We start from the raw sequence: 26,817 nt of genomic DNA on the forward strand, positions 1-26,817 counted from the left end.
ATATTAGTTAGGACACTGGTCTTCAGTGGTGGGACCTGTTAGTGGTGAAATCTGTTCAGAGGGTCAGAGGGTGTGCCTGTAGAAAGCAAGGGGACCCCAGTAAAAAGCACTGGGACACCAGATACTCAGGCATCCTTTTGATATGTGGTCTCTTTTCTCACACAGGTAAGTGGCCCCCAAAAGCTCACGGGGAGGATTACTATTAGGAGGTGTGGCCTTGTTGGACAAAGCATGTCACGGTAAGGTTGGGCTTTGAGGCCTCCTTTACTCAAGCTATGCCTAGTTCAGTTCATATCCTGTGGCCTTGGGATCAAAATGCACAATTCTCAACTCCTTTTCCACCACCATTTTTGCCTGCCTGCCACCATGTCACCTGCATGGCGACAATGGACTGAACTTTTAAACTGGAAAAGTTTTTCTTTCTAAGAGTTGCACAACTCTGGTCATGGTGGTGTCTCTTCCCAGCAATAGAAACCCTAAATAAGGCAGGTCTGATGCCTTCACTGGGGCTGAGAGGCTGGCGCCATGTCCTTAAAGTTCCCACAGTGTAAGCTAACTAAACATCTTTTCTTTTAAAAGTGTGCTTGTGTAGGAAATTTCATAGTAGTAACAGAAACTGGATTAAGGCAGCCATATTTGTACACATATGTCCATTTACTTTAAATGTCTCATTTAAAAATGTATTTTATTTTATGCATGAGTGTTTTGCTTGCATCTATGTCTGGACTACTTGGTGCCTGCCGCCTGCAGAGGCCACAAGAGGGCACTGAGGTTCCTGGAAGTGGAATTACAGAAAGCTGTAAACCAACATGCTGGTGCTGGGAATCAAACCCAGGTACTCTAGAAGAGCACCCTGTGCTCCTACCCCACTGAGTGGTCCCTCCACACTCAATGTCTCACCTTTATAAGGCGGTCTCCAGGCTTCAGCCTGCCATCACCTTTGGCTGGATCCTGTATGACGTCATGGACATAACAACCAATACTCTGGTTGCCTTTGGTTACTGTAAAACCCAGACTTCCTTTTTCTGATTTAATTAGGGTGATGGGAAGCTCGACTTCCTAGAGAAAGAACAGATTGATTTAAGGGGTCTACTTTGTCCTATAGACACGAATACTGTTGTCCTTGGTTAAGAGAGGAGAAACCCAAATTTTATGTTTACTTAATTTAGCCACGAGAAGTCTCCATTCTAGATAGAATGCTCCTCTTTCCAAGCATGTAACATTTTTAAGTATGAAGATGTGTGTTTGTCTCAAGACTCTTTCCCTCCCTCCTTCCTATTCTTCTTCAGCTTTTATTTTTTTTTCTATCACGAGGAGCTAGGATTGAATCCAGAGCCTTACACATGCCAGGCAAGGCTTTCCCCAGAGCTGCACCTCAGCCCTGCCTTTGTTCTTGTATGTACAAGATACACAAGGAGCCAAGCGAAAGTACTGGTAATCAAGACTAGGTTTTAGAGGGGATCCACATTTTTAACAACAAAGACAGAAGGCAGGAGACACCAAAGGAAGCTGTTGTTTGCTGTTGTTTTTGTTGAAGTATCTGGATGATTGTGTGCTGCAGCTGCTTTGAACAAAGACGCACAGCAAACTCAAAGATTTTAGCTGGGAGGGGAGGATGCTTATATGGCCAATGACAGACTTTATTACTAAGAATGAAACCGAAATATTGATATACACTCACCCATCCTCCCTGTGACACACAGACAGACAGATACACACATACACACACACCCTACCACACAATTATATGAAAATGACAATTATGGAAAGACTATTTTGATTTAAAATCTTTATGGTTTGAAGATGGTGAGATTATATGTGCCTTTCCTCTTCTTTTTACTTATTTTATGATGTTTTTACATAAACATCTATTTTTGGACTAATAAATAGTGGGAAAAGTCTGACTTTAAATTCATGTGAAAGAATTATCATTCTTGGAAATTTTTTCTAATCTTGATTTGCAGGCTTAGAAACTCATGTTTTAAGTGGGGGTGGGGGTAAGAACTGGGGAAAGGGAAAGGGGGGGTGAGGCTGAAGAGGGTTAACCAACACTGAGAATGTTGAAAAAGTCATATGGAAATCCAGTTTTATAAGGTTCCTATGTCCATGCTATGCTTTTCATAAGAAAGTTTAGTTGGAATTGCTGAGGATAATATCTCTTCCAGAATCCATAAGCTGTCAAATAAAAAGCTCAGTGCCAAGTGTGGGGTACTTCCCCAGAAGCTGTTTGCAGGTCACAGACACCCCCAAAACAACGTGAGCTATTGCCATGGCTCTGGGTTATTCAGCAGAAACTGATGGTAAGATCCAGATGTTGGAGACACCACACATCTCAGTCCCCAGACACGGAAACATCAAGCTGGTACTGAAACGGAAGCTTCCTGCCTGATGGCTAGCTGGTGCTGGAAGGTGCTGTGCAGGCTCTAGGGTGGAAAGTCACCAACAGTCTTACTAGCAGAGAATGTGTAAGCTTCATAACTATTATTGGTGACTAGCAAGGCAAGATAAGCCCTGGTACAATGGTGGTACAAACAGGGTAACCAAATGCTCTCTGACTGGATTTAATGGGAGATACACACTGTGGGATTCAAAAGAAAATAGCCCCCAAAGGGAGTGGCACTATTAGGAGGTATGGCCTTGTTGGGGGGAAGTGTGTCACCGTGGGGGTGGGCTTTGAGGTCTCATTTGCTCAAGCCTCCCTCAGTGTGACAGTCAGTCAACTTCCTGTTGCTTGCAAGATGTAACACTCTCAGCTCCAGCACCACATCTGCCTGCATTCTGCCATGCTCCCCGCCATGATGAAAATGGACTGAACCTCTGAACTGTAAGCCAGCCCCGAATTAAATGTTTTCCTTGTGAGAGTCGCCCAGATTGCCATGTCTTTTCACAGCAATAGAAACCCTAATGAAGACACATACCCAGCAGTGCAAATCGTGACAAGAACACGTGGTTGGAGTGTTTACAGGCTCCAGGTACCAATATGACTATCATTTTGGTGAACAGACAATCTTCCCTCTAGTCTGTCAATTCTATGCCTAAACATCTGTGCATCTCACTCCTTATCAAGAAATTTCTTTGTACAGTGAGAAAGTTAACACAGCTACAACTGGCCAGAGCTCAGGGACTATGTGTATGGAGTGTTCAGACATAAATGGGGCACCGATATTATATCACTTTCCTACGTTCAGGAACACTGTGGAAGGAAGAGTGGGGTGGGAGGACTTTAAGAGCCAAAGGTCAGGAAGGACTGGAGGGAAACTGTTTTCTGGATGTGACACCATGGTACTCGTGAATTCATGGTAGCTGTGGTTGCCTGCCCACCACCTGCACAAGACTAAGCCAGTCAGCACACAGCAGCATAGAAGAGAGAGGGACCCACGAGCCCCCACCCCCAGCTGAGGAGCCATTGACAAGTTGATGGGATAGGAGAGACTGTTTTCTTTAAGAGTGTGGCCACTGGTAGGTCAACCATGCTCCAGTCCATTGCCCCACATCCAGGAGTATATGGCCAGCACAAACTGGATTTGGTGGGCTATTTAAAAAAAACAAAAAAAGAGGGGGACCTGAGCTTGGGTGGAGATGAGGGATGGGACTGGATCTAGGAGGAGTGCGTGGGAAAGAATAGGGGGTGGGGAATGTGATCAACACACATTTTATCCATGTATGAAAATCTCAAAGTGAATCCATATCTATCTCTATCTATCTCTCTCTATGTAAAGTTTTAAGGCTACACTACAGTGTAAAGACTCCACTCATACACACAAAAATTTAAAGACAAATTATATTCAAGGACTAGAATCTCACTAACTCACGAAGCGGAGAGTTTAGTCAGTAAAGTGTTTGCTACATAGCAAGAGGGCCTGAGATGGTCCACATAAAAGCTGGCTGTGGTGGCAAGCACCTGTAGTCTCAGTACTGAGGAGAGCTCTGGGGCTGACTGGCTGGCCAGACTAACCCAATTTGTGAGTTCTGGGACAGTGGAGAACCTATTTCAAAGGAAGTGAACAGCACTTATGAGTAACAGCACTCAAGGCTGCCCTCTGCTTTTCACATGCATGTGTCTACACATATGTGAACCCTCCATACGTAAATATGTTTGTGTACATGCATGAACAGGCACGCATGTGTACACACACTCAGTAGGTATAAGTCAGGTATGATGGTGTATGCTTATAAATTCCAGCTTTAAAGAAGCAGCGACAAGCAGATCCCTGGAGCCCTCTGGCCAACTTGCTTAGCCCATTTGCTGAGCTCCAGACAAATGGGAGATTCGGTCTCACAAAAATCAAAATGGATGACTCCAGAGAAACAGTATCCGAGGTTGCCCTCTGGTCTCCACATGCACGAGCACACGCATACACCCATGTAAACACACATCCACATGTATGTGCACACAAACAGGCGCGCGTGCGCGCGCGCACACACACACACACACACACACACACAGTCAGTAGGTAATTCACAGAGATTCAGGAATAGAAGCAGTGATGAGCACCTGTCCATAGCAGGGTCTGAATGAATGCTAGGAGTCTTACATGCAGTATCTCATTCCGTCGTTTCCAGCCCTCTGAAGTCAGAAGACTGCAGAGCCAAAGCTGCTGGACTCTGGAGTTAGGGGACTGGTCTGCAGGTGTCTGCCAAGATGGCAGCAAGGCCGTGAGAAAGGCAGGGACAATATACAGCATTCTCATCCTCCCCTAATTTCTCACCAGGGAAATGTCAGAAAGGGCTGTTATTCATTTGTAAACATAATATGAGCTACTCTACAACACAGTTTTTTTCTACAGCTAACAGAAAATGCATGCATCTATACCTTCATTGAGAAAAATGACAACTGTTTTCGTGCTTGTAACAGAGAAGGATGCTCACCAGCTCAGAGTCCTCAAGGTGGTTTCCCAAGTCATTTTTCCAAGTTGTCAAGTTTTCTGGTTTGTTCAGCTCAGAAGCGAGATGTGTATAGTATTTCCCAACCGAGTCAGAAGCACCAAATTCTGACTGGGGCTGACAGGTCTGTTCAGGACTGACATCCAGCGGTGGAGGAGGAGGATGGCTGCGGAGATAAAGGAAGCAGTGCTGTCTGTGGGCACATTTCAGAGCCAAATTTCAGTTGGATGTTTCTGCCTGGATCTGAGTGAGAGCCTCACGAGCTTTTAGACTATGGGTTTATTCAATGTCTACTACATGTTGGTATTACCATTCACTGATTCTCAGTGCAGGTTCAACTTCGAATAAGCTCTTTAAGCTGCAAAATGACAGTAGGACAAGCTAGATAAGTATACCTTCTATTCCTCGTTGTCATTCAAGATGGAAGCTAATGTTATCAGGGGTCTAATTTGGATTTCAACTCAGTAAGAAAAAGAGAAATAAGAACAGCTTACTCTTGTGGTCATTTACCCGTTTACTGAAATATTTATTTTCCAAAAGCAGGGATTCAACTTAGAGTTTTATTCATGCTAAATAAGCATTCTGTTCTTATCTCCTACTCTTTACAATTTTTTTTTTTTTAATTTGAGGGAAGGCCTTACAGGTTGTCTGTGCTGGCCTTTAAATCTTCCCCCCCACCCCTGAGTCTTCCAAGTACCTGGGATGATACACCTGGCTCCTGTGGTCACTTTGGAACAAGTGCAGGAACAAAGGCAGTAGGGACAAGATGGGAGGAGGGAGGGGAAATGTAGGCAACTGTGGTTGGACATAAACACACAGACACCAACAGCTAAGGTGGCTGCATCTTTATCCTGCAGGCTCTTATGCTTTCAAACATGTCCTTTTCCCGTCTCCTGATCTTGTCATCTGCAAATCTTCCTTGCCTCCCTCTGTAATTCTAACCTCTCTTAGTACCACTACCTAAATACATCTCTTTTCTTTCTGCTTAAATTGTATTGGGGAACCACTTTCTTAATTACTAACAAATATGCTCAAGAGGGAAGCAAGGATCACACTGGCTGTCTGGAGAACTTACATCTGCTGGCTCTTGAGAGCTAACTAAAACTGTTAGACACATCAACAAGACCTCTAATAAGCCACCGCTTGCTAACCATGCTGAATCCACAGGCATTCCATCTGCTAAAAAACCTGTGTTTATCATGTTACACGTATGTGCGTGGGTATGAGGCTGCCCTATCCCCTGGAGCTGGAATTCTGTGAGGCTATGAGCTGCCTGGTATGGGTGCTGGGAACTGAGCCACATCTCCAGCCCACCAGATGTCACGTTCTTGGAACAATTCGTATGGCTGCTGTCGTTGCTACACCACCGGGTGGTCTGGACACCATGCATCCCTGGCAATACCTGTTCTCAAATTCTGGTTTGCTGGGCACTTTCCGAGGGAGGTAAAACATGGCACATGTGGGTTCTTCCTGCTGACTGTGCTCCTGGGACACCTTGTTATTCAGAGTTTGAGTCAGCGCTGAAGACAAGGTGACATGTGGTCTCTTGGCTGGAGCGCTCGCAGAGCAGTCCTCTCCACTCATGCTGCTGTCACTGGAGCTCTCTCTCCTGGAGGGACACTTCCCAGACAGCTCGTTCTCGTCCGAGCTGGCACCCGGCTCCACGGAGAAGGGCGACGGCTGAGAAGCCTCTTTACTATTGTTGAGAAACGCTTGTGCTGGAGAGTGGAGCGCGGTCTGAGAGGGACACATGGAAGGACATCAGAGCGTGACAATATACATTACCTTGAGAAACGGTCCATTGACGATGGACCTGCTAAGCAGCGGTCCTTTCTACAAACTGTGAGTATTCTGACAGTGCGCACAGCTCATGCTCTTCAAGAAGAGCACTCTAAGATGACAACTGCTGGAGCTGGACGACTACTGCGCACAGCTGTGCAGTGCAGAGATGCCACAGTACGGAGTGAAGGTCAGAGCACAGCTGGGGATCGGTTCTCTCTTCACCCCAAGAGAGGTTCCAAAGTCCTTGGGCTTGGCAGCAAGTGCCCTTTCCTGCTGAGCCATCTCACCAGTCTGATTTATATTTTATTTTCAAAATTTAGTTATTTCCTTTGTGTGTGGGGTATGTGTGTGTGCGGTGTGGGTACCATGACAAGTGTGTGTGCATGTGTGCCCACACTACGGCATGTGTCCTTGTGCATGTGTATATGTGTGTGACCATGCCATGGTATGTATGTGTTTGCATGTGTGTGTCCGTGTTGTGGTATTTGTATGTGTGCATGTGTGTATGTGTGTGCCTGTGCCATAGCATGTGTGTGGAGTGGAGAGGAAAGTTCTATAAACTCAGGTCTCTCTTTCCACCTTCACATGAAATCCAGGGATCCCACTGATGACAGGCTATTAGAGCAAGTACCTTTCCTCTCTGAGCCATCTTGCCAACCTTGACTTATATTTTAAAATTAGAATTATATGTTGTACTTTGCATCCCATTTTCAAAATTTAGGATTCTATCATGAATATTTTCTATGTTAAAAAAATTTGGTATGTTCTTTGACGCTTTATGACTTTATATGTGCCTGAGTGCATGCATTGTGCATGCACCACATGCATGCAGGTCCCAGAGGCCAGAAGACGGCAAAGGGTCCTCTGGAAATGGAGTTACCGCAAGTTGTGAGCTGCCTGATGTGGGTGCTAGGAGTTAAACCTGGGTCTTAGGATCTGAACTGGCATCCTCTGGACGAACAGCAAATGTTTTAAACTATTAAGCCTTCTCTCCTGCTCTGTTCTGAAGTTTTAAAACGTGCTTTGGAAGCACCATGAGTTTATCATAGTTTTATGGAGGGCTGCATTTATTTCAGCCTCCATTCCTGGATATACAGTTGTTTGCACTATCAGAAATCTCGGCGAGCCTCTTTGCATGCATGAAAACTCCCCCGTGACTTGCCTTCTCCACAGCTGTCTAGGTTGTCGTGCATAGGATGTTTTCAAAGGCCTTTTAAAATATTTCTAAATTGGTTTCTAGAAATACTTGATCACTTGATGTACTCAAGTGTACTATATTCAACCCATCCTATCTGATGCTTCAAATCAATGTAGTCTTTGTTGAGTGTGTCTAAGTGTGTGTGTGCATATGTGTGCGTGTATGCACCTGTCTGGGGAGTACAGAGATGGCGTGTGGTCCCCTGGCGTTGGGAGTTTCAGGCAGCTGGCAGCAGACTCTGCAAGAGTGGTCTGTGCCCTTTCCAGTCCCTTCAGTGTGGCTCCTTCAAATGCTACTTCTAATGGAAAGCTCCAGAAACACTGCTGTTATGGCCTCTTCACAGGCCTCATCCCTGGCTCAGTCTCCTCTTCCTCCAGACCCAGAACACACCACTGGGAGCAGAGCCCCCTTTAAGCTGACAGACCAAAGGCAGATTTTCTTGTAAAATGCCATCAGAACACATTTTTAGATTCTTTTTTTTTTTTTTTTTTTTTTTGGTTTTTCGAGACAGGGTTTCTCTGCAGCTTTTTTTTTAGAGCCTCTCCTGGAACTAGCTCTTGTAGACCAGGCTGGCCTCGAACTCACAGAGATCCGCCTGCCTCTGCCTCCCGAGTGCTGGGATTAAAGGCGTGCGCCACCACCGCCCGGCACATTTTTAGATTCTTAAATTACTGTGACATAGAAGAAATAAATATAGCCCTTTTTCTAGCTTCTGAGTCTTTTTAAGGGACACAAATATTCTCATTGACTTCTTTAATGAGCTTTTCTCAGTTCTATCCGATTCCCATCTCTCATTCCCCCTCCCCTGCTTGAACCCTTTTCTCAACAAGTCCCCTTTTTAGTTTGGTGCCATCTTTGTGTGTGTGTGACCCATGGAGTTTAAATAGTTTCTTGTCCAAGTACGAGTGGGAAGTCACTCACTGGGGCATGGATGACTTTTCCAGGGCTGGCTACACCACTGAAGAAACAACACCCACCAAACAACCAGTCCCTCAGGGAGGGCTGGAACCTCATAAGTCCCTCCCATCTATGACTGACTGTTGGCTGGTCCAGTCTTGTGCACCGTTTCCCAGCCATGGCTTCCCCACTGTTTCCTGAGCTGCAGAGGGGATATAGAGAAGGCCGTTCAGGGCCAAATCCTCTACCACTACTCGGTCTACACTGTGACAAGCCACGGCTTCGGCACTAAGGGAGGCTCATAGCAGCAAGGTTCCTGAGAAACCTGGGCAGGGCACAAACCTCAGGTGCTGCTCAACTCTCATTTTTACCCACGTCCAAATGAGAAGGACTGTTCTCTGTTTAACTCAGTGAACGACGGACACAACACTTTGTAACTCACTGTCTGCAAGTCCGCTACACTTAGAAAGCAAATCCCTGAAACTCCAGCTCTCTAGAAGTTCAGAACTGAAGAGTGGAGAGAGGAGGGATGACATGGCAAAGACGGAGTGTGCAGGGAGAGTCTGACCGCGATGGCAGCTCCTCGTTCAGTATGGGGGTGTGAAACCCAGTGCACCAACCCATGAGGAAACGACGGCAGCAGCTAGCAAATGCTGCTTAGCACACCACTCGACCCATAATCTGCAACAGAAGCTAGTATCCCACAGCCTTACCGAAAACACAGTATCGATTTCAGGTAGCACGCCGGGCGGGGGTCTGCAGAGGAGCAAGGACACCTCAGGAGCCGTTCCCCTGAGAGCAGATATGACCTCCTGGAGGGTGTGAGGAAAGATGGCAAAGGAAGGTGGAGATAAACAGGCAGGAAGTAGACAGCTCACCCACTGGCCCATCCTCAGAGCACTGAAATACCTGCTCCCGTCCAAGACCACGGCTCACCTGCTGAGACAGTCCCTTCAACGGGGCTCCGTTCACTTTCAATATAACATCCCCAACATCAATTTTTCCACTTTCTGCAGCTGGCTGTCCAGGGAAGAGCTTTTTAACTCTCACTATGCTGGCGTTGATTTGTTTTGGTATAAGATTATCTTCTCGAGAAAAACTGAATCCTAGGCCCGAGCTGTTTTTCAATAGTTTGACCTCAAATGTATTATCTAGGGAAGAAAGTTAAACATTAATAAGTGTGTGTACATATAGACAGAAAAACATCATCGGAAAAACTTTCATCGGAACTTTCTGCACAGTCATACACTCTTCCTATCATTAGGAAACCTTTTTAATTTGTTGGTATGTGTGCAATGTGTGCATGTGTGTGCATTGTGTGTGTGAATGGATGCATATGTGTGATCTGTGTGTGATGCGTGCATGTGTGTGGAGTGTGGGTGTGTATGGATGCATGTGTGTGACGCATGCATGTATGTGATCTGTGTGTAATGTGTGCATGTGTGTGGAGTGTGGGTGAGAATGCATGCATGTGTGTGATCTGGCGTGATGTGTGCATGCGTGTGGAGTGTGGGTGAGAATGCATGCATGTGTGTGATCTGGCGTGATGTGTGCATGCGTGTGGAGTGTGGGTGTGAATGCATGTACGAAAGCAAGAGGTGGGCGCCGAGTGCTCTTCTCTGCCGCTCTCTACCTGCTGTTTCGTTTCTTGAGACAGGGTCTTTCACTGGCCCTGGAGTTCACGGATATGGTACTGGTGCCAGTTAATATTACAGATATATCCACCATGCCCAGTTTTCACATGTGGTGCTGGTGTGGTGTGATCTAACAAATGAAGCTTGCCTGGATATCAGAGTATGGAACGAGGCACTAGTTAGCCATAGAGCCAGGCAGTGGCAGTGCACACCTTTAATCCCAGCACTTGGGAGGCAGAGGCAGGCGGATCTCTGTGAATTCAAGGTTACTCTGGGCTATGTGAAATTGATCCAGTCTAAAGAGAAACAGAGCCAGGCGGTGGTGGCTCACACCTTTCATTCCCATATTTGGGATCCCATGCCTTTAATCCCAGCACTAGGGAGGTGAAGACAGGAAGGGATATGGTTGGGCGGAGAGAGGAATATAAGGTGGGAGAGACAGGAGCTCAAGCATTGAGTCTGAGCATTCATGGAGCCAGGATCTGGCCCCTCGTTCTAAGGATCCAGTAGAGGTGAGACGTCTAACGCTGGCTGCTCCTTTACTTCTCTCATCTTTCAGCGTTCACCCTGATATCTGACTCCGGGTTTTTATTATTAAGACCAATTAGAATTCGTGCTACAAACTCAGAATTTCATGCTTGCTTTGTAGACAATGACAGACTGAGCAGTTTCCCCAACCCATTCATAAAACTCGAATTGACTGTTTAAATGGGAAGCGTTTGTAAACCAAGGTTCTCTAAGTGGAGTGGTATTTCAATGTCATGTGTTTCAAGAGGGTACACTAAGCTAAAAAAGGGGAGGGGGGATCACAAGAAATTCAGGTATGAAGAGAGACATTAAGAATACTAAAACAGTTGGGCATAGTGGCGCATGCCTTTAATCCCAGGATTTAGGAGGCAGGGGCAGGTGGATCTCTGTGAATGTGAGGTCAGCCTGGTCCACAGAGTGAGTTCTAGGACAGCCAAGATACACAGAGAAACCTCATCTTGAAAAACAAAAAATAAACAACAACAATAACAACAACAACAAAAAGAACACCAGAACAAATGCCAGCTTGGGGTGAGGAGAGTAAGCTGACGCCGCCATGCTTCTGTGGAGCCTATATTAACCTGAATACGTTATAATGACATTCCAGAAAACCCTCACACGTAAGATACATGAACAGAGTTCAAAGCAGAAGAAAACGACCCAGAGGGGGTGAGAGTGTTGTGACGCGGGGACAGCACCTCCGGCTCAGGTCAGACAGATCTGGGCTGCCCTAGGCTTCACACTCATTCAGGGTCTAAGAGAAGACATTTCTGCATATGACCACCACCAATTCTAGAGTAAGAATGCATGAATCGCTTGAAGGATTTCAGAGCAGAGGGCACACCAGCCTCATGAAAACTCATTAGGCATCAGCCTTCTTTTCTTGGCATATTACTAATTATTATTATGGCTATAAAGGCTGGCACACTGTTAAGAAGAACAGCAATTGGAAGATCTAAACAGATTCCTGTGCAGGGTAACCCTAAAGAGAAACATAAAAAAATTAAAGGTAGGTGTGGTGGCATACGCCTGTAACCCTCACACTTGGGAAATGAGGCCGACATGGGTTATCCATGAACAAGGCCAACTTGAGTTATGGAGTGAGATCCTCTCTCAAAATCAAAACCTGAAACAAACAAACAAAACCTTAAGGTGCAGTTGGGTTTGAAGTCATTCTCATCAATTATTAATACTTAATTTTTCCTTACTGAATTTCATTTAAAATTTGACAACTATATATACACATCCTGCTCTCTGCAGTGAGAAGGCTGCTCTTTTATGAATGAGACATGAATCATGCCTCAACAAACCAGATGAACATTTCAGGATAGATTACTGCTGTGTGTAACAATACTGACAGCTATTTAAGGTATTATTAGTGACCACATTCAGGCATGACTTCATCGCCCTAAACACTCAAGTGTGTTTTGGTCAGGCTGGTGCTGCCTGAGCTCTACAAGTCTGACAAGAACAGAGACTCAAGTATGCACTAGGCAGACTGAGAGCTGCAGTCACAGGACCGGAACGGCGAGGCCTGACCTTCAGTCATGAAGCTGTAGTCTTTGCCAGGAGCTGTTTTCTGCACGGTCTTCTCTGGGCATTGGCCTGGGGCATCCTGGTCGGGAGAGACGCACTGTGGGTTTGTAGGATCATGTTCTTTAGATGTCGATATCTGCCCCTTTTCTAACAATAGATGGACCACCTGAGAAAACGGAACAGGGCACTGTCACCTGAGAAGACCAGTAAGCTGGACTAAGTTCCAGCACTTTGTGTAGTTGGAGATTATAATAAAGGAACCAACTGTACACCAAAATACAGGCCCAGACAAAAAAGCATAGTAACAGAAAAAAGGAACTGAAAGTCTCAAAATAAAGATTATTTTCTGCATGAGAATAAGAGGAAAAACTATTATAAAACATGTCAAATATACACATATATGTTATATGCACGTGTATATATACTATAATATATAATAATATGTGTGTGTGTATTATAGATAATTTGGGTACTAGGCCAAAGTCACTGGGCAGTAATTATAAATACCATTATAAATAATTTGCTCAACTCCTGATTGAAAAGATATTTAAACACAATGAAACCAGCTTTTAGGTTGAAAAATGATTATAGACACTTGTAGATGTTTGTGAAAGATCTGAAAATACAGTCTCCACACCTTCCCACCAGCTACTGGCTAAAGCAGCAGTAAACACTGCCCAGAATCGGCTTCTTGGTGGAGACGCTCATGGGAATCTGTGCTTCCCAACTGGTGGGACAACAGCAAGAGCAACACAGTGGTGCGCTGCCTGCCTTGGTTTCCTGACAGGTCTCAACGAGATTGATATTATCTCCACACTGCTGTGGGCTGTTCTCTTAGTAGGTAGCTACAATGATCTCTTACCTGCCCTGTGTTTCGTAGTGTTTCCACAGCCTGCTTGTGGGTGGCTCCTTCTAGACTGACTCCATTAACGGCGAGCACACGATCACCTGTAAGTTAGGAAGTTGTTTCAAAAGAAGTGAATTGTTAAAAAAAAAATCTATAGGGTTTTTAATATCCAGTGTTTCTTCACTGGGAGAAATGTAGTGGCATTTCAATTGTATTTTAATAAAGCTTGCCTGAAGATCTGAGAGTAAAACAGCCCCACTGGTCAGCCTTACAGACCAGGTAATGGTAACACACACCTTTAATCCCAGTAGCCACACTAGTTTGTCATAGAAAACAGGCAGTGCATGCCTTTAATCCAAGCCCTAGAGAGGATTAGGGAACGGGAGGAACAGCTCTCAAACAGTCTCATTCTGAGATTCCTGGAGGCAGGACCACCATTTCGGACTGAGGTCGAGGTAAGAACCAGTGGCTGGTTGTTTTGCTTTTTGGATCTTTAGACTGAACCCCAATTTCTGTCTCTGAGTTTTTATAAGTCATGCTTCAGAGAGACTCAGACAAATGTGGAGAGAACCGTACATTGTTAAGTACTCCTGATAATGGGAAAGAACGTGGGAAGGAACCGCTATGACAGTGCGGCCTGCTCCGTCCAGGCTGGCCATATCGTGTGACGACCCCTGCTGCAGCTTCCCAAGTGCAGGACTGTAGGTATGCATCACTGCCTGGCTAGAATAACGCAGATTTATAGCAGCGCCCTTAAGTCATGAAGAAAGAAGTGGAAGTATAAGCGCACAGACAAGAAGCGCGTTTCCAGCAGGCCCTTCGAGACAGTCACATACATGCCACACTTGCTGTCAGCCGTCCTGTCTGCATTGTGCTGCCGAGGGGGAAGAAGTCATGGCTGCCGCTGCGGAGCAGGCTGGAGGATGACCTGCTGCTGCGGCACCAGGCGCTTTCTAAACGTCTGTACGCGAGCCCAGGTTCTCATCACTGTAATGTCATCTTTCTTCCTTCCTGGCTGTTTTGGAGACAGGGTCTCTCTATGCAGCCCTGGATGACCTGAAATTCACTATGCAGAGGGCTGAAAACTCAGAGATCTGCCTGCTCCTGCCTCCCAAGTGCTGGGATTAAAAGTGTGCAGCACCACCTTGGCCTTAATTTCTATTTATTGTTATACTTGTGCTGCAATTCCTGTGTCCATATAAACATCATACCTTTGTGAATTCTGCCATCTGACTCTGCTGCTCCTTTAGGAATAATGGCTTTCACGTAAATACCACCATGGCGGACACTGGTATTCACACCTCCCTACACGGAAAAGACAAAGGAGCACGTGTTAACATGAAAACATGTGCATGCTTTCACAGGTGAGCCCTAGAAAGGGTTCCAGTCATCAGAGAAAGCTGTAACATTGTATCACTATGTTCAGTTATTCAAATACCCAGCAACACTGTTAGCTAAAGTGCTCCAATAGCAAAGTCTGTTTGTTCCTTTGTTCTCTTTCTCCTCCCCAATTCCCAACTCTTTACTGAATTCAGAAAGTGTGAATATGCTACATATTGACTAGGTAAGGATCTGTCCCTCCTTTCTAAGTCACGCATTATGAGCAAGCAGAAAACAAAGTCCATCTATGGAAGATCAGTGTAAAAACAAAATTATCAAGAAATGCCCAGTGTATATTGTATTTGTGAATCTGAGAGCAAACCCCTTGAGATAAGGAAAAAGAGGCTTTTCTTTTATCTTAAAGGAGGCTGGGAGTGGTGGTGCACACCTTAATCCCAGACAGACGCAGGTGTATTTCTGTGAGTTCCAGGCCAGCCTAGTCTTCACTGTTGAGTTACAGATCAGGCAAGGCCACATGACAGATTCTGTCTCAAATAAACAAAACAAAACAAAAAAAACCTAAAGCAAACAAACAGAAAAGGCTTTCTTAGAAAAGATTATGTGTGCGCACACATGAGTGTGTGTGCATGTGTGCAAGCACACACACACACGCGTTGTGTGTGTGTGTGTGTGTGCATGTTAGGCTAGAGGTGTCTTTATTAACTGCTTTCTCTAATTTTTGAGGTAGGGTCCCTCTCTGGAACCCACTGCCTGGATGGATAGATAGATAGATCAGTAAGCCCTGGATTCCACCTCTTGTTCCCAGTGCTAGGCTATAGTTGGGAGCCAGTTTTTCTTGTTGTTTTGTCTTTTGAGACAGGGTTTCTCTGTGTATTTGACTGTCCTGGAACTCACTCTTAGATGAGACTGATAGATGACCTCACAGAGCTCCGTCTGCCTCTGTCTCCTGAGTGCTGGGATGAAAGGTGAGCACCACCACCACCTGGCTAAGTAATTTGTGTTGTTGTTTTGTACTCTATGTGTGTAAGTGTTCTGGCTCGTGTACGGTGCCCAAGGAGGCCAGAAGAGGGTGCTGGATCTTCTGGAACTGGAGTTAGAGATGGTTGTGAGCTACTATGAAGGTGCTAGGGTCAGCCTGCGTCCTCTGGAAGAACAGCCAGTAGTCTGGGCCACTGGGCCACATCTCCAGATCCTGAGACGCTTTTTAAAAATGCTACAAGTAAAGTCTAGTAGATTGTTTTCTACTTTTCATGAAAACATATTATTCTTTCATCATAAAACAATGATGTAATTCATAAAGAACGCAGAGGGGAGAGGGAAGCTCTGGAGTCTAAATGCAGGAACTAGGCTTTGCTCTGAGGAGGTCACAATCCTGATTAGAATGTGATTAATGATAAAGCTGCAATTCAGGAATAACATAGAATTCCAAAGTAATTTTATCAAATAGCTTATGTACATAGTTCCATTATATTAAAGATATATTCACAGTTCTGAACCCTCTCATTTTCAGGTTTTCAATGTGTTGATGAAAGTTTTAAATAAGGCAGTATGTGTTTTGGAGAGAATTATCATATAAATATCCTGATCTTTAGTCATTCATGGGATAAAGAGACAGCAGCTCCCAATTTCACACTCACGCAGCAGCTGTGAGTAGCACAAGAAACATGCTCAAGTATGAGACGAATGGAGAATAGGTGACTGCAGGTGTTTTCAACCACGAGGATAGAAAACAGTGCACAAATTTTATAAAAAGCTTTAAGACAGTCAATTTTTCAATTTTGGAAACATTTGACAAATGTCCTATCTGAAGCAAAATAATTCAACTTTCAAGTTGGGCTACAACAGACTTCTGGAAGTGAAGAAGAGAAAATGTGAAAACCTTGGCAAACAGTACCGTGACACTTATTCCCAAGCTGTTATCATTTTTAGCCAGTTCAACCTCAAAGATTTCTCCAGGCTTAGGAGGTAACGCAGAGCAGGTTCTAAAGCTCATTTTGTTGGATGTATTCATGGAGGAGGTAGGTTCCTTAACAAAGAAACACAAAAGAAGATTTCTAATTAGAGCCAAAATGAACTCTAAGTGGAAACAAATATTTTCGGGGGAAATTTTTCTTTTAAAGCAAAGCACTAAGGAACAGAATGTATCAAACATATCAAACAGAGCCCAAGAATCTTTCTGGACACTACCAGTTCAGGGCAGTCTGATTCTATTCTTCAGAGAACTCACACCCGAAAGTGGAGCTCGACAAGGCAGAGGGGCACCTAAAACCACACAGCTGTGTACCTGGCCTCTTCTGTTCCTGAGTTTGTGAAGCACACCCATGCTCCTTAAAGTCGGTACTGACCAGTGGACTAAACCTACCTTACTTTGTTATGTCTGAAGATTCAGTCCAGACAAGGGAGCATTGGCTCAGCTTGATTTCTGAGGGCAGGAGGCTCGTGAGGGTACTGTATTTCTGTGAAACAAAGCTGACTTCCCCTCTGAGCCTTCCTGTAATGTGAGTTTATATTTCTATCATTCCTAGAATGAGCTGTTTCCTCTGCTGTTACTGTCACCTTAGAACTTCAGAAGAACTTAGTCTCCACGGCAACCCACCTGCCCATCCCATGAACTAGTCACAAGCAGTTTTTAGGAGTTCCCTATTGACATGTGTTAAATACGTAAGCGATGACTAATTTATAGGAGTTGCATCCTAATCTGAGCAGAACTCTTTCAGGGTTAGTGTTCAAAGCCTCTGCTTCTCTGCAGGTTAGCATCAAGGCAGCAGTGAAGCCAAGCTCACACTGACAGCAATCCACTCATGGGGGTGAAGCTGCATGGTCTTAACACCCCATTGTAAATTGCTCCTCCTTTCCAGAGTCACTCAAACATTTAGTAGGTTATATGACTCTCTAATACATTTACCACTTTTCTGCACTGTTAAATGAAAAAAGTGACCCCACCCAGCATTAACGTCAAACCATGCCTTTTTCGGTGTTTGATGATCCTGGTTGCTGGAGTAAGTGGCATCGTCTATGTCAGAATCTCCATGGTCAGAGAGCTCAGTTGTGTCAGAAAGGCCTGGCCTTTTAGCTTTGCTCCGGTTACTGTCGGAGAAAATCTTCTCTGCAACCTTGGACATTACGGACGGGGATGGGCTGCCGTGCTGTGACTCCTGCCAGCCTCGGTCACCTAAGTGGCTAGCCAAGAAGCCATTGACGTGGCTCTGGGACAAGCTGGCACTTTCGGTCCTAGAGTCCTGGGAGCTGAGGCTTCCTTCCCGCAGGCCCCCGGAGAGCCCAAAAGGACTCTCTGTGATGTGCCTGAGGGTGCCTCGTGGCCAGGGCTGGTCCTCTGCAGGGTCCGCAGCACTGTCCAGAACATAGAAAGGTTTCTTCATGTAGTTTTTCATCCCATTGGCAAAATGCACAGGAGTAGAAGGCACTAAAAGTTAAGATCCAACAATAAGAAGACACAATAATTCAAGTGACACAATTCTCATATACAGACAAACACACAAGCACAAAAATTCACACATGCACATAACCATGCATACACATACACACATGGCTTATGGGCATACACACATGCATGTACACACACACGCACACACACACACACATTTCTTTGAGACAGTGTCTCACTATGTTTACCAGGCCTGGTATTTGCTATGTTGGCCAGGTTGGCGCCAAACTCAAGAGATATTTTTCCTGCTTCTGCCTACTGAGTGTTGAAATTAAAGGCATAGGCCCCAATGCCCAGAAAATAAAATGAATTGTTATATTTCTTAAAATATAAAATATAATGTCACATTGGAAGATGGATACATTCATGAAGTTCAAAATTGATAAATTTTCTGCAAGGTAAATCTGTAACACCTGTCAAAACCTGAATGCATGTACGAATATGCAAGAGACAGAATCATGGACTAGTGTTAGAATGCTTTGTTTCTAGCGAGAATGCTTCTGTGTGTCTTCTACAGACATCTATGAACCACACGAACACCAATAGCAGAGAAGACAGCATATACATCAGACAGTCTCCTTTAGGAAATGGAGTGGAGTTTTAGTACAAATTTTGTGTTTTACACAAGTTAAGCTCAGTTTAATATGTCACTTTAAAGAAATTGGCAGAGAACTGCAATAACACAAATGTGCCCATGAGGTGCACATGTTTTACATTAATTAAGCTCATAGTAACAGGTCACTTTAAAGAACTTGGCAGAGAGGGAGAGAGAACCACAATAACACGGATGTGCACTTGCATGCATGTGCTGGAGACTGGGGCAGTTTACGGTGGGGTGATAAGACCATGTGGCTCCACCCCCACGAGTGGGTTACTGCCACTGTGAGCATGGCTTCCCGGCGACTCCAACATCTCTGTGCGAAAGCTCTACCATGAGATCACTTAGCAAGCTGTTCCCGCTCCCATGCAGGGCCTTGGGCTTCAGCTTCCAGTGTCCACAGACGTTGGAAACAGATATGTGCCCAGCATGGTGGTACCTGCCTTTAATGCCAGAATCTGGGGGTGAGGGCAGGATGATGCTGTTTTAGGACAGCCTGTTACATACTCAATTCCAGGCAAACCTGAGCTACAAAGTGAGACTGTCTTACAAAACTATCCCCACAGAAATACCTGGGCGAGGGTACTTATTATAGCAGCACCAAACGGACCGAGACAAAACCCTCTCTTTGGTGACATAACTGGGACAGACAGCCTGGAGGACACACTGGTAAGCGTCTGGCCTGTTTAAGGTTCGTCTTGGTGGAAGTGACACTAGTGGCACCATGTCACAGTGACACACCATGATAAAATTAATGTAGCTGCCTAGAGACAAACGCTACATAGTCACTCTTCAATTTGAATAAAACAAACAAACAAGCAAGCAAGCAAACAGAAAAGTCTTCTTTGGCTTCCACACTAGGTAAGGCTCCCGTCAAGTGCTGTTTTATCAACTTGACTTCCTGAAGCACAGATAAACATCTGTCCATCTGGGTACTCATCTGCCTGATAAAAGTTTAATTTCCACGAAGGCAGGGTTTGTACCTTGGACTTTCTACACACTCAATAAATATCTGAACAAACGAACACCTTTCCTATAAAGCATCTGTTATAAGAAAATTAAACTCCTGTGGAGGTGGAGTTAGGGGAGAGGATGTACTCTGAGTTCACACATTCCCTCGTCTAAAGCGTTGGAGAAAGATGGGACTCAAAGCTCTGCTTTGGGAAGATCTTGGCTGTTTTCTCTATCAGTTTCCATCTGCAGCTGCTCCGTCATGTACAACAAGGCGGCTTAGGAGTAGCGGTTCTTGCCTATGCTATGTTGGAGTGTGCAGTATTTACAGTATACAAATGCTTATATAATGTTTACAAATGCGCATGACATATATATCCACACATATGTAACAGTTACTGAATACAAGAGGAAACCGCAGACCGAGCTACACTTTTGTACGCAGTGGCTCAGCACACGACAGTTTCGTTTTCCATTTTTCAGCCCAGTGTCTAAATTATACCTAGCATTTACCTGAACTATTTTCAATTCTTTTTTCTTTCCAGTTTGTTGGGATAGGGTCTTGCAATGAAGCCCAAGCTGGCCACAAACCTGTGGCAATCTCCTGCCTCAGCTTCACAAGTGCTGGGTTCACGGGCACGTGCCACAATACCAGGCTAATTTTAAATTCTTTAACATATTCGTAAGGCATCTCAAGGACGAAGGTAACTTATACCTAGCATTTTGCTATTTTTGAAAAATATAATTAATAATAACAGTCAAAACAGACATTTACGTTCTTAATATGTACCTGAAATGTACTAATTTTCACCATTTGCTCTCTGTTCAGGGCATTTGGTCAAAGGGAAAATCTGGACAGCAGAGATTGTGGACTGGCTGGCTATTGCCCATGGCACTGTTTACCACACACAGGCTGAGAGCTTCACGATGTGCCGGCCTCACCAACCTTCTTAGCAATTCTGTGTGATGAAGGGAGCATGGGGGGGCAGGCAGGTCGAGGGGAGCAGGATGAGGGGCACTATTGTGTAGTCTTTAAGCGGCAGCAAGAATATGGTCTTTTTGTTTTTACCAAATGTCTGGCTTATCATTTTCCTTTTCATTTTCAAGTTGACGTTTGCACAGGACTTTATAGGAAAGTATTAGGTAACTACAACAATCACATAATGACAGCAAGGCTCATTCTCACGGGACTAAGAGGAGAGGAACACACCAAGATACGGGAATGGAAGTGGCAATTTTACATGATTGAATTCAGTTTTGTTCATATTACTGAAGATGAGTGATACAGAAAAAAATTCAAAAAGAAAAAATGATACAGGTGTATGCATTACAACAATTAGACAAGCATGTGTCAAACTGCCAGAAGGGAAATAAACGGCTTAGATCCAGCTAACTGGGCCAAGGCATTGAGGAACTTAGAACGGACTGCCACGGTATTACCTTTGGTTGGCTTTTCTTTCGGCTGGGAGATGACGAGAGTCACATCTTCAGGTGCATTCTGCAGAATGTCAACTGCAGCATGGTGACTGACACCTTCCAGGCTCACACTGTTCACAGATATCAAGCGATCCCCTGGAAAACGTACAGTCACGTATGTTCAACCACAAAACAAGACTCACAGCAAACCTTAGAACTCCATCCTTTCTTATCCAAATTCATGTATTAGAAAGAGCACAGGAAATATCAAAATATGAAGTACCAGGCTTTAAGCATCCATCCAAGTCAGCTGGTCCTCCAGGGGTAACTGAACTGATGAACACACCTAGGTCCAGCCTTCCCATCTTTTCCCCTCCAATAATTTGAAATCCTGTAAAACAGAACAGTAAGAAAAAGTGTTTTTATGATATTGGTTCTTTTAATGACTCATTATTTGTCCATTTGAAATAAATGTAGATACTTAGATAAAATGATAAAGTGAAGTATTTGATGCACATTATCTTTGGCATTTGATGACCAGGGGTGGAGGATGGTGGATGGAAGTGGGCAGGCAGCATCTTGGTGATGCCCAGGAGTCAGAGAGAGAGTCTTCGTGTGTGAGTGTGTGTGTCTGTAGGTTAAGGGCTGGGAAGGGGCAAGAATGAACACATTATAATGGTCCATGTTTGAAAACATCACAATGATACCCACTTGTTTGTGTGCTAACCAGGAAGTAAATAAACAAAAACAAGAAAAGGTGCCAGAGCTGCTCCCTTCTCTCCCCGGATGCTCATGGTGGCTCACCTAAGCCATGCTTTGAATCTTTCTTCAGGTTCACCAGTGTGATCTCCCGTTCTGGTGAAGATACGACACTCCATCTTTTGTGCAGTGTATCTATTAAGGGTTTGCAATTTACAAAGAAAATAAACACAATAAACAGAGGCATTAATATCTTCGGCTTGTTCTAATTTAAAAAGTAACAAATATTAATAGATTTCCTTGGTCACTTAAAAATAAAACTTCAGGTCATTGTAGTCACTAGCATTTTACTGTGATTCATCACTTATAAGCACATTGCATAACATCTATTCCTTCTAATCCGCTCCTCTTTAAACAGTGTGTCCCAGTTACAAGCGAGTCTGTGACTCAGGGGATAGAGGCTTTGAGTAGAGCTGACCGTCAGCCACTGCTGCAAAGGCACAGAACCAGCCATGTTAGCTTTTCTGAGTCATCTGTCTACTGCACCACAGTAGACTCTTTGACAATTATCGAATTAAAATTTTCTCTCAGGGCTTGAGGAGTTGAAACAGCAAAAAGCAAATGTTGTTCTTCCAGAGGACCTGGGTTTGGCTCCTCCCACCCATGTGGTAGCTGCTGGGGGCACTGCATACATGTACTGTACTGACATACATGCAGGTGAAATACTCATATGAACAAAAAAAATGAAATCTGTAAAAAATAAAAATTTCAGGAGGCAGAGGCAGGCCAATCTCTGTGAGTTCGAGGCCTAGTCTATAGAGTGAGTTCTAGGACAGCCAGGGCTACACAGAAAAACCCTGTCTCAAAACAAAAAACAAAAAACAAAAAAACAAAAAAAATTCCCTTCAATATGCTGACATATTATTTATAAATTAGTGAGCTACTATTAGTGAGCAGAGGAATAAAACAGTAATAAAAAGGAACTGGATCTAGTTTTAAAAACCCATTTCCTGTGGGGGTTTTATATAAAATAACAACTCGTCTATCATATCTACACTCAAAAGATTTCCGACAGCGTTCGCAGATCAGGGATAAACAGCTAACTTTATCTTCTAGCTGGTGTCACACCCAGAATAATGACTTAGTATGTACACAAGCTTTCGTTAACTCTGTTATCTACATGAACTTCAACATCGCAACTGCAATTTGCCGCTTCTAATTTCTTCTTACTTTTTTCTTATCATTCGCAAACATCTTAATTAAATCACTAAATACAACACTTTAATTGCCATATTAGCCAAGTATATTAAAAAATTCAAGCACATAGACAAACACACAAACACACATGCATGCACACAGTGAGCTTCTAATGCTGACTGCAGAGTGAACTGGCCTGGCTACTAAGGTGGTCATGGTGCTGGGCGTTAACACAGAGAAAATAGTTTTATTAGCTGAATTTTAAAATTTAAGCCTACATTGTTCTTAAGCATACTGATGCTTTTTTGTAAAAACCAAAACCAAAACACAGAGATTACGTCTCCACTGAGAGATAAACCAGAGATTCCTTACAGCTCTACACACATTTTCCTAATGACTGAAACCACTCACAGTGCGGATCTTCTTTGCTGTATGTTCCAACATTTAAGGCCAGGAATGAATTTAAATTAGTGTTAATAGTATAGGAATTAACATGCAATAGGTATTGATGCCTAAGTAATAAAAAGCGGTACTTCAAAGTCAAGAAATAAATCCTTTACTCCAAGGAAACCTGAACCATCATTCCTGTCAGCAGGGACTTGAGCCTCGTGTCTTAAGGGCCACCTTAACACATCTGATCTGTCTGTAGCTCGCATGCCCCTTCAGAACGAGAACCTATTGGTGATCAGTAATCACGGTAGCAGTGTACTATTTCTGGTGACTTTCTGATGGAATTACACAGAACATCCCTGAATGCTGCTGCAGGGAGCCATCCCCACCAGACAGTGCCGAGAAAAGCTCACCAGCGGTCTCTCGAGCAGCTTCTGCAACACCCTCTGACCCCCTCAACAAGCTTTAGTTCTCAGTTGTAACAAGCATAAAATGATATAGAGCAAGAACAAAAACACAAAATAAAGCAAACAAGAGTAAGGCCACCGTGATAACTGAAATAAAAAGTACTTAAATGAAGAATTTAGAAAAAAACCCAGACATAATCAAAGTATACTGCAAAGCAACTAGACGGTAACAGTTGCTCTGAATTTTGCATCCCCCTCTTTATGCCCCCCCCCCATCCAATTTTCAGATTTAAACTCTTGGTGCATAGGAATTTGGAGATTTAGAAGCTGGTGAATTAATTATTGTATGGTACTTGTTAAGTCCAAATGCATGTGCTTAGTAGAAAAGCAAACTCCCTGGCAGGTAGACAGGAGAAAACAAAGACTGGGCGAGGGAGAAATGACAGCTTCCAGGTTACTCTCCTGCTACTGTAGCTAAGGACAGGAAGGCATGCGGCCCTGCTAGGTTTTAGATGGCAACTTTACTCACAGCTGTGAAGAAAAGTCCGCCTGGCTTACACAGAGGATCCCTGCCTTGTGTCAGTTTCATGAATGGCCTTAGGGTGAGTCTGTGAGCATCGCTAAGTGCTCTTTCAAAGAGGGGCAGTTTCCTCACTTCTGCCTCTAACAGGTCGTTACAGGATTAGTTATTCATAAGGCTCATCTGTTTAATAGTATATGTGTGTGTACATGACTGCACGCATGTGTGCAAGCATGTCTGTGTTTGCGCGTGTGTGTGCACATGCACATGTGCATGCCTAATTACAAGCAACAGAGCTTGCTTATTCAAAGATTCTTGACTGTGACTTCAGCACGTATTCATTTATTTTGGTTATTCTACTAGCCTTCAAATATTTCCTGAGAAACTTTCCTATCAGTATCTATCACTAGGCATCGTGGGGAAATAAAGCAAGGGTATGAAACCTGCGAGTCAGAAGAGCAAGTGTGACGAGGCCAAGCTTGAGCTTCAGCATGAAACAGACTGCTAATAGTAATGTCAGAAAAAACCCACATTTAAAATAAAAGGGGAAATAATGCCAATCAAATGGCTGCATTTCAGAAGCAGGGGTCAGGCCTACAGAGTGGTCCTGGGGAGTGCAGCAGCAGTGACAGCCTTGGCACCTCCTCCCTGCTGGGTATAAAGGAGGTGACATCAAGGAAGCAGGGTATGATGTTCCTGAGTAGCATCCACATGACATCTGCCCCAAGCCAGAGGTTCACAGAGACAGGGAGCAGAGTTCAGACTGGTGCAGCAGGAGTCAAAGGAACACCTGAATAGAAACGGAGGGAACTCCGCTACCCTCCCCCTTCGCAGGCTCTCTGCTCAGCCATGTGGTGTCTGCAGGGACAGATCAGTAGGACTGCAGGATCACCTGTGCAGGTGTGGACACTTCAGCAGACACTTAAGCTGAGTGTGGTTTCCTTTGGTTCTCTGTACACAGAAGACACTGACAATACCTTTTCATTTTTGTTTCTCCTTATCCGGGAGGAGTTTCTGAGGGTGTCTACAAAAGCAAAGTTATTGGCCTACAGGTCTATGCAACGAACAGGGCTGGCGAGTCTCTAGGAGGAAGAGATTTCTGGGTTTTAACTATATGAAAACAAGCATGAATGAATGCATGAATATAAGGAGGACCTATGAAGGCCTCAAAATAATTCTCTTTTCCTACTAACATGTATTACAAATACAGCATTTTTCAACTATTTGAAAGTAAAGAATCCTAACTTGAAATTTCCCGTTCTTTAGGTGAAACATGCCTGTGCTCTACCCAGTGACGTCTCCGAGAAACAGTAATGGGACTGTGTGTGAGCCCTGGCACTAGGGCCTGCCCATCTCTCAGTTCCTGGGAACCTACCTAGTCTTCAGTTAGAATAGCACAGCCACGAGCTTGGTTACTAGGAAGAGCATGACTTTCTTTTGACAAAGCTAAACGCTATGCTGGGATTAAATCTTCAAGAAACAATAGGACTTAGTAAGGGGAATGGTGTTTCAACTACGTTTTTTTTTTTTTGTTTGTTTGTTTTGTTTTTGTTTTTGTTTTTTTTTTCCCCGAGACAGGGTTTCTCTGTAGCTTTGGAGCCTGTCCTGGAACTAGCTCTTGTAGACCAGGCTGGCCTCGAACTCACAGAGATCCGCCTGCCTCTGCCTCCCAAGTGCTGGGATTAAAGGCATGCGCCACCACTGCCCGGCCTTCAACTACGTTTTAAGCACGGAAAACAGTGTCTCTGAGTTACAGACTATGCCCTGCCCACATCAGGCAGCCTCAGGAAGAGTCAAGGAGAAGACACTTTGGGTAATGCCTCTCCAAGAAGAGACATATTTTAAATCTTGGGGCTAATGGGCCAGTGGCACCATATTGGTATAAAAACAGGTTCTTTTCATTCTGCTGTTTTTGTTTGTTTTGAGACAGGGTCTTATTATGTAGCCCTGGTTGGACTGGAACTAGATCCGTCTGCTTTTGCCTCCCAAGTACTGGGCTTGGTGCGTAACACTACTGCTCAGCTGAAAACTTAACTCTCAACACAGTTCCAGTCCCATTCAGTTGGGCATGTTCAAAAGGAATCCTAAAAAAACAAAACCAAAGACTGACTGGCTCCCCCTGCAGGCAGGCTACTGGCTTTTCTGCTCAGGCTAGCTGGTGAGATGAGGCTTCTGAAAATTTAAAGAGAAAAAAATTCTTAAGTCTGTATATGCTCATGGATAGTTGGTACAGATTCATATTCTTGTCTATCAGAATTTAAATCAAAACATGTGTGTGCTATCATCACAGAGCAATTGTTAGCTATCACCTTCCTGAAGCTTAGCAGGGAGGTGTTTATTACTAACAGGCGGTGTGCCAAGAGAGGTCTGCAGAGTGGATTGGACCTTGGTCCCTGGAAACAAACCTTCTGCATTCAGATCAGGACTCACTGTTCTCCAGCTCTGCAGAGCGGATCTCTGGCTTCTCATTTGTGGAGAGGAAGCAACATTAGCACCCGCCAGATAGGGAGGGGTATTGTGGGGACTAAATGAGAGGTAATATAAGGT

General features: G+C 44.3%; 1 protein-coding gene across 5 annotated transcripts in view; it reads right to left on the minus strand.

Annotated features, from left to right (window-relative positions):
- The window catches only part of Ptpn13 (protein tyrosine phosphatase non-receptor type 13), a 178,070-nt gene that overhangs the window by 38,914 nt on the left and 112,339 nt on the right, over positions 1 to 26,817 (minus strand). For 3 of the 5 annotated variants that reach the window (XM_038346696.2, XM_038346705.2, XM_038346681.2), the window contains 13 exons: positions 21,862 to 21,951; positions 21,341 to 21,448; positions 21,082 to 21,213; positions 17,614 to 18,071; positions 16,527 to 16,673; positions 14,518 to 14,611; positions 13,322 to 13,407; positions 12,463 to 12,625; positions 9,698 to 9,912; positions 9,475 to 9,573; positions 6,287 to 6,621; positions 4,870 to 5,050; positions 901 to 1,059 (listed from right to left, as the gene is read on the minus strand). In XM_038346696.2, coding sequence (XP_038202624.1) covers positions 901 to 1,059; positions 4,870 to 5,050; positions 6,287 to 6,621; positions 9,475 to 9,573; positions 9,698 to 9,912; positions 12,463 to 12,625; positions 13,322 to 13,407; positions 14,518 to 14,611; positions 16,527 to 16,673; positions 17,614 to 18,071; positions 21,082 to 21,213; positions 21,341 to 21,448; positions 21,862 to 21,951 — 2,267 coding nt within the window. The remainder of the gene's footprint in view (positions 1 to 900; positions 1,060 to 4,869; positions 5,051 to 6,286; positions 6,622 to 9,474; positions 9,574 to 9,697; positions 9,913 to 12,462; positions 12,626 to 13,321; positions 13,408 to 14,517; positions 14,612 to 16,526; positions 16,674 to 17,613; positions 18,072 to 21,081; positions 21,214 to 21,340; positions 21,449 to 21,861; positions 21,952 to 26,817) is intronic. The other 2 variants (XM_038346688.2, XM_038346715.2) reach the window with 1 other exon arrangement.

The sequence above is a fragment of the Arvicola amphibius genome, chromosome 1, assembly GCF_903992535.2.
Source record: "Arvicola amphibius chromosome 1, mArvAmp1.2, whole genome shotgun sequence".
NCBI lineage: Eukaryota > Metazoa > Chordata > Mammalia > Rodentia > Cricetidae > Arvicola > Arvicola amphibius.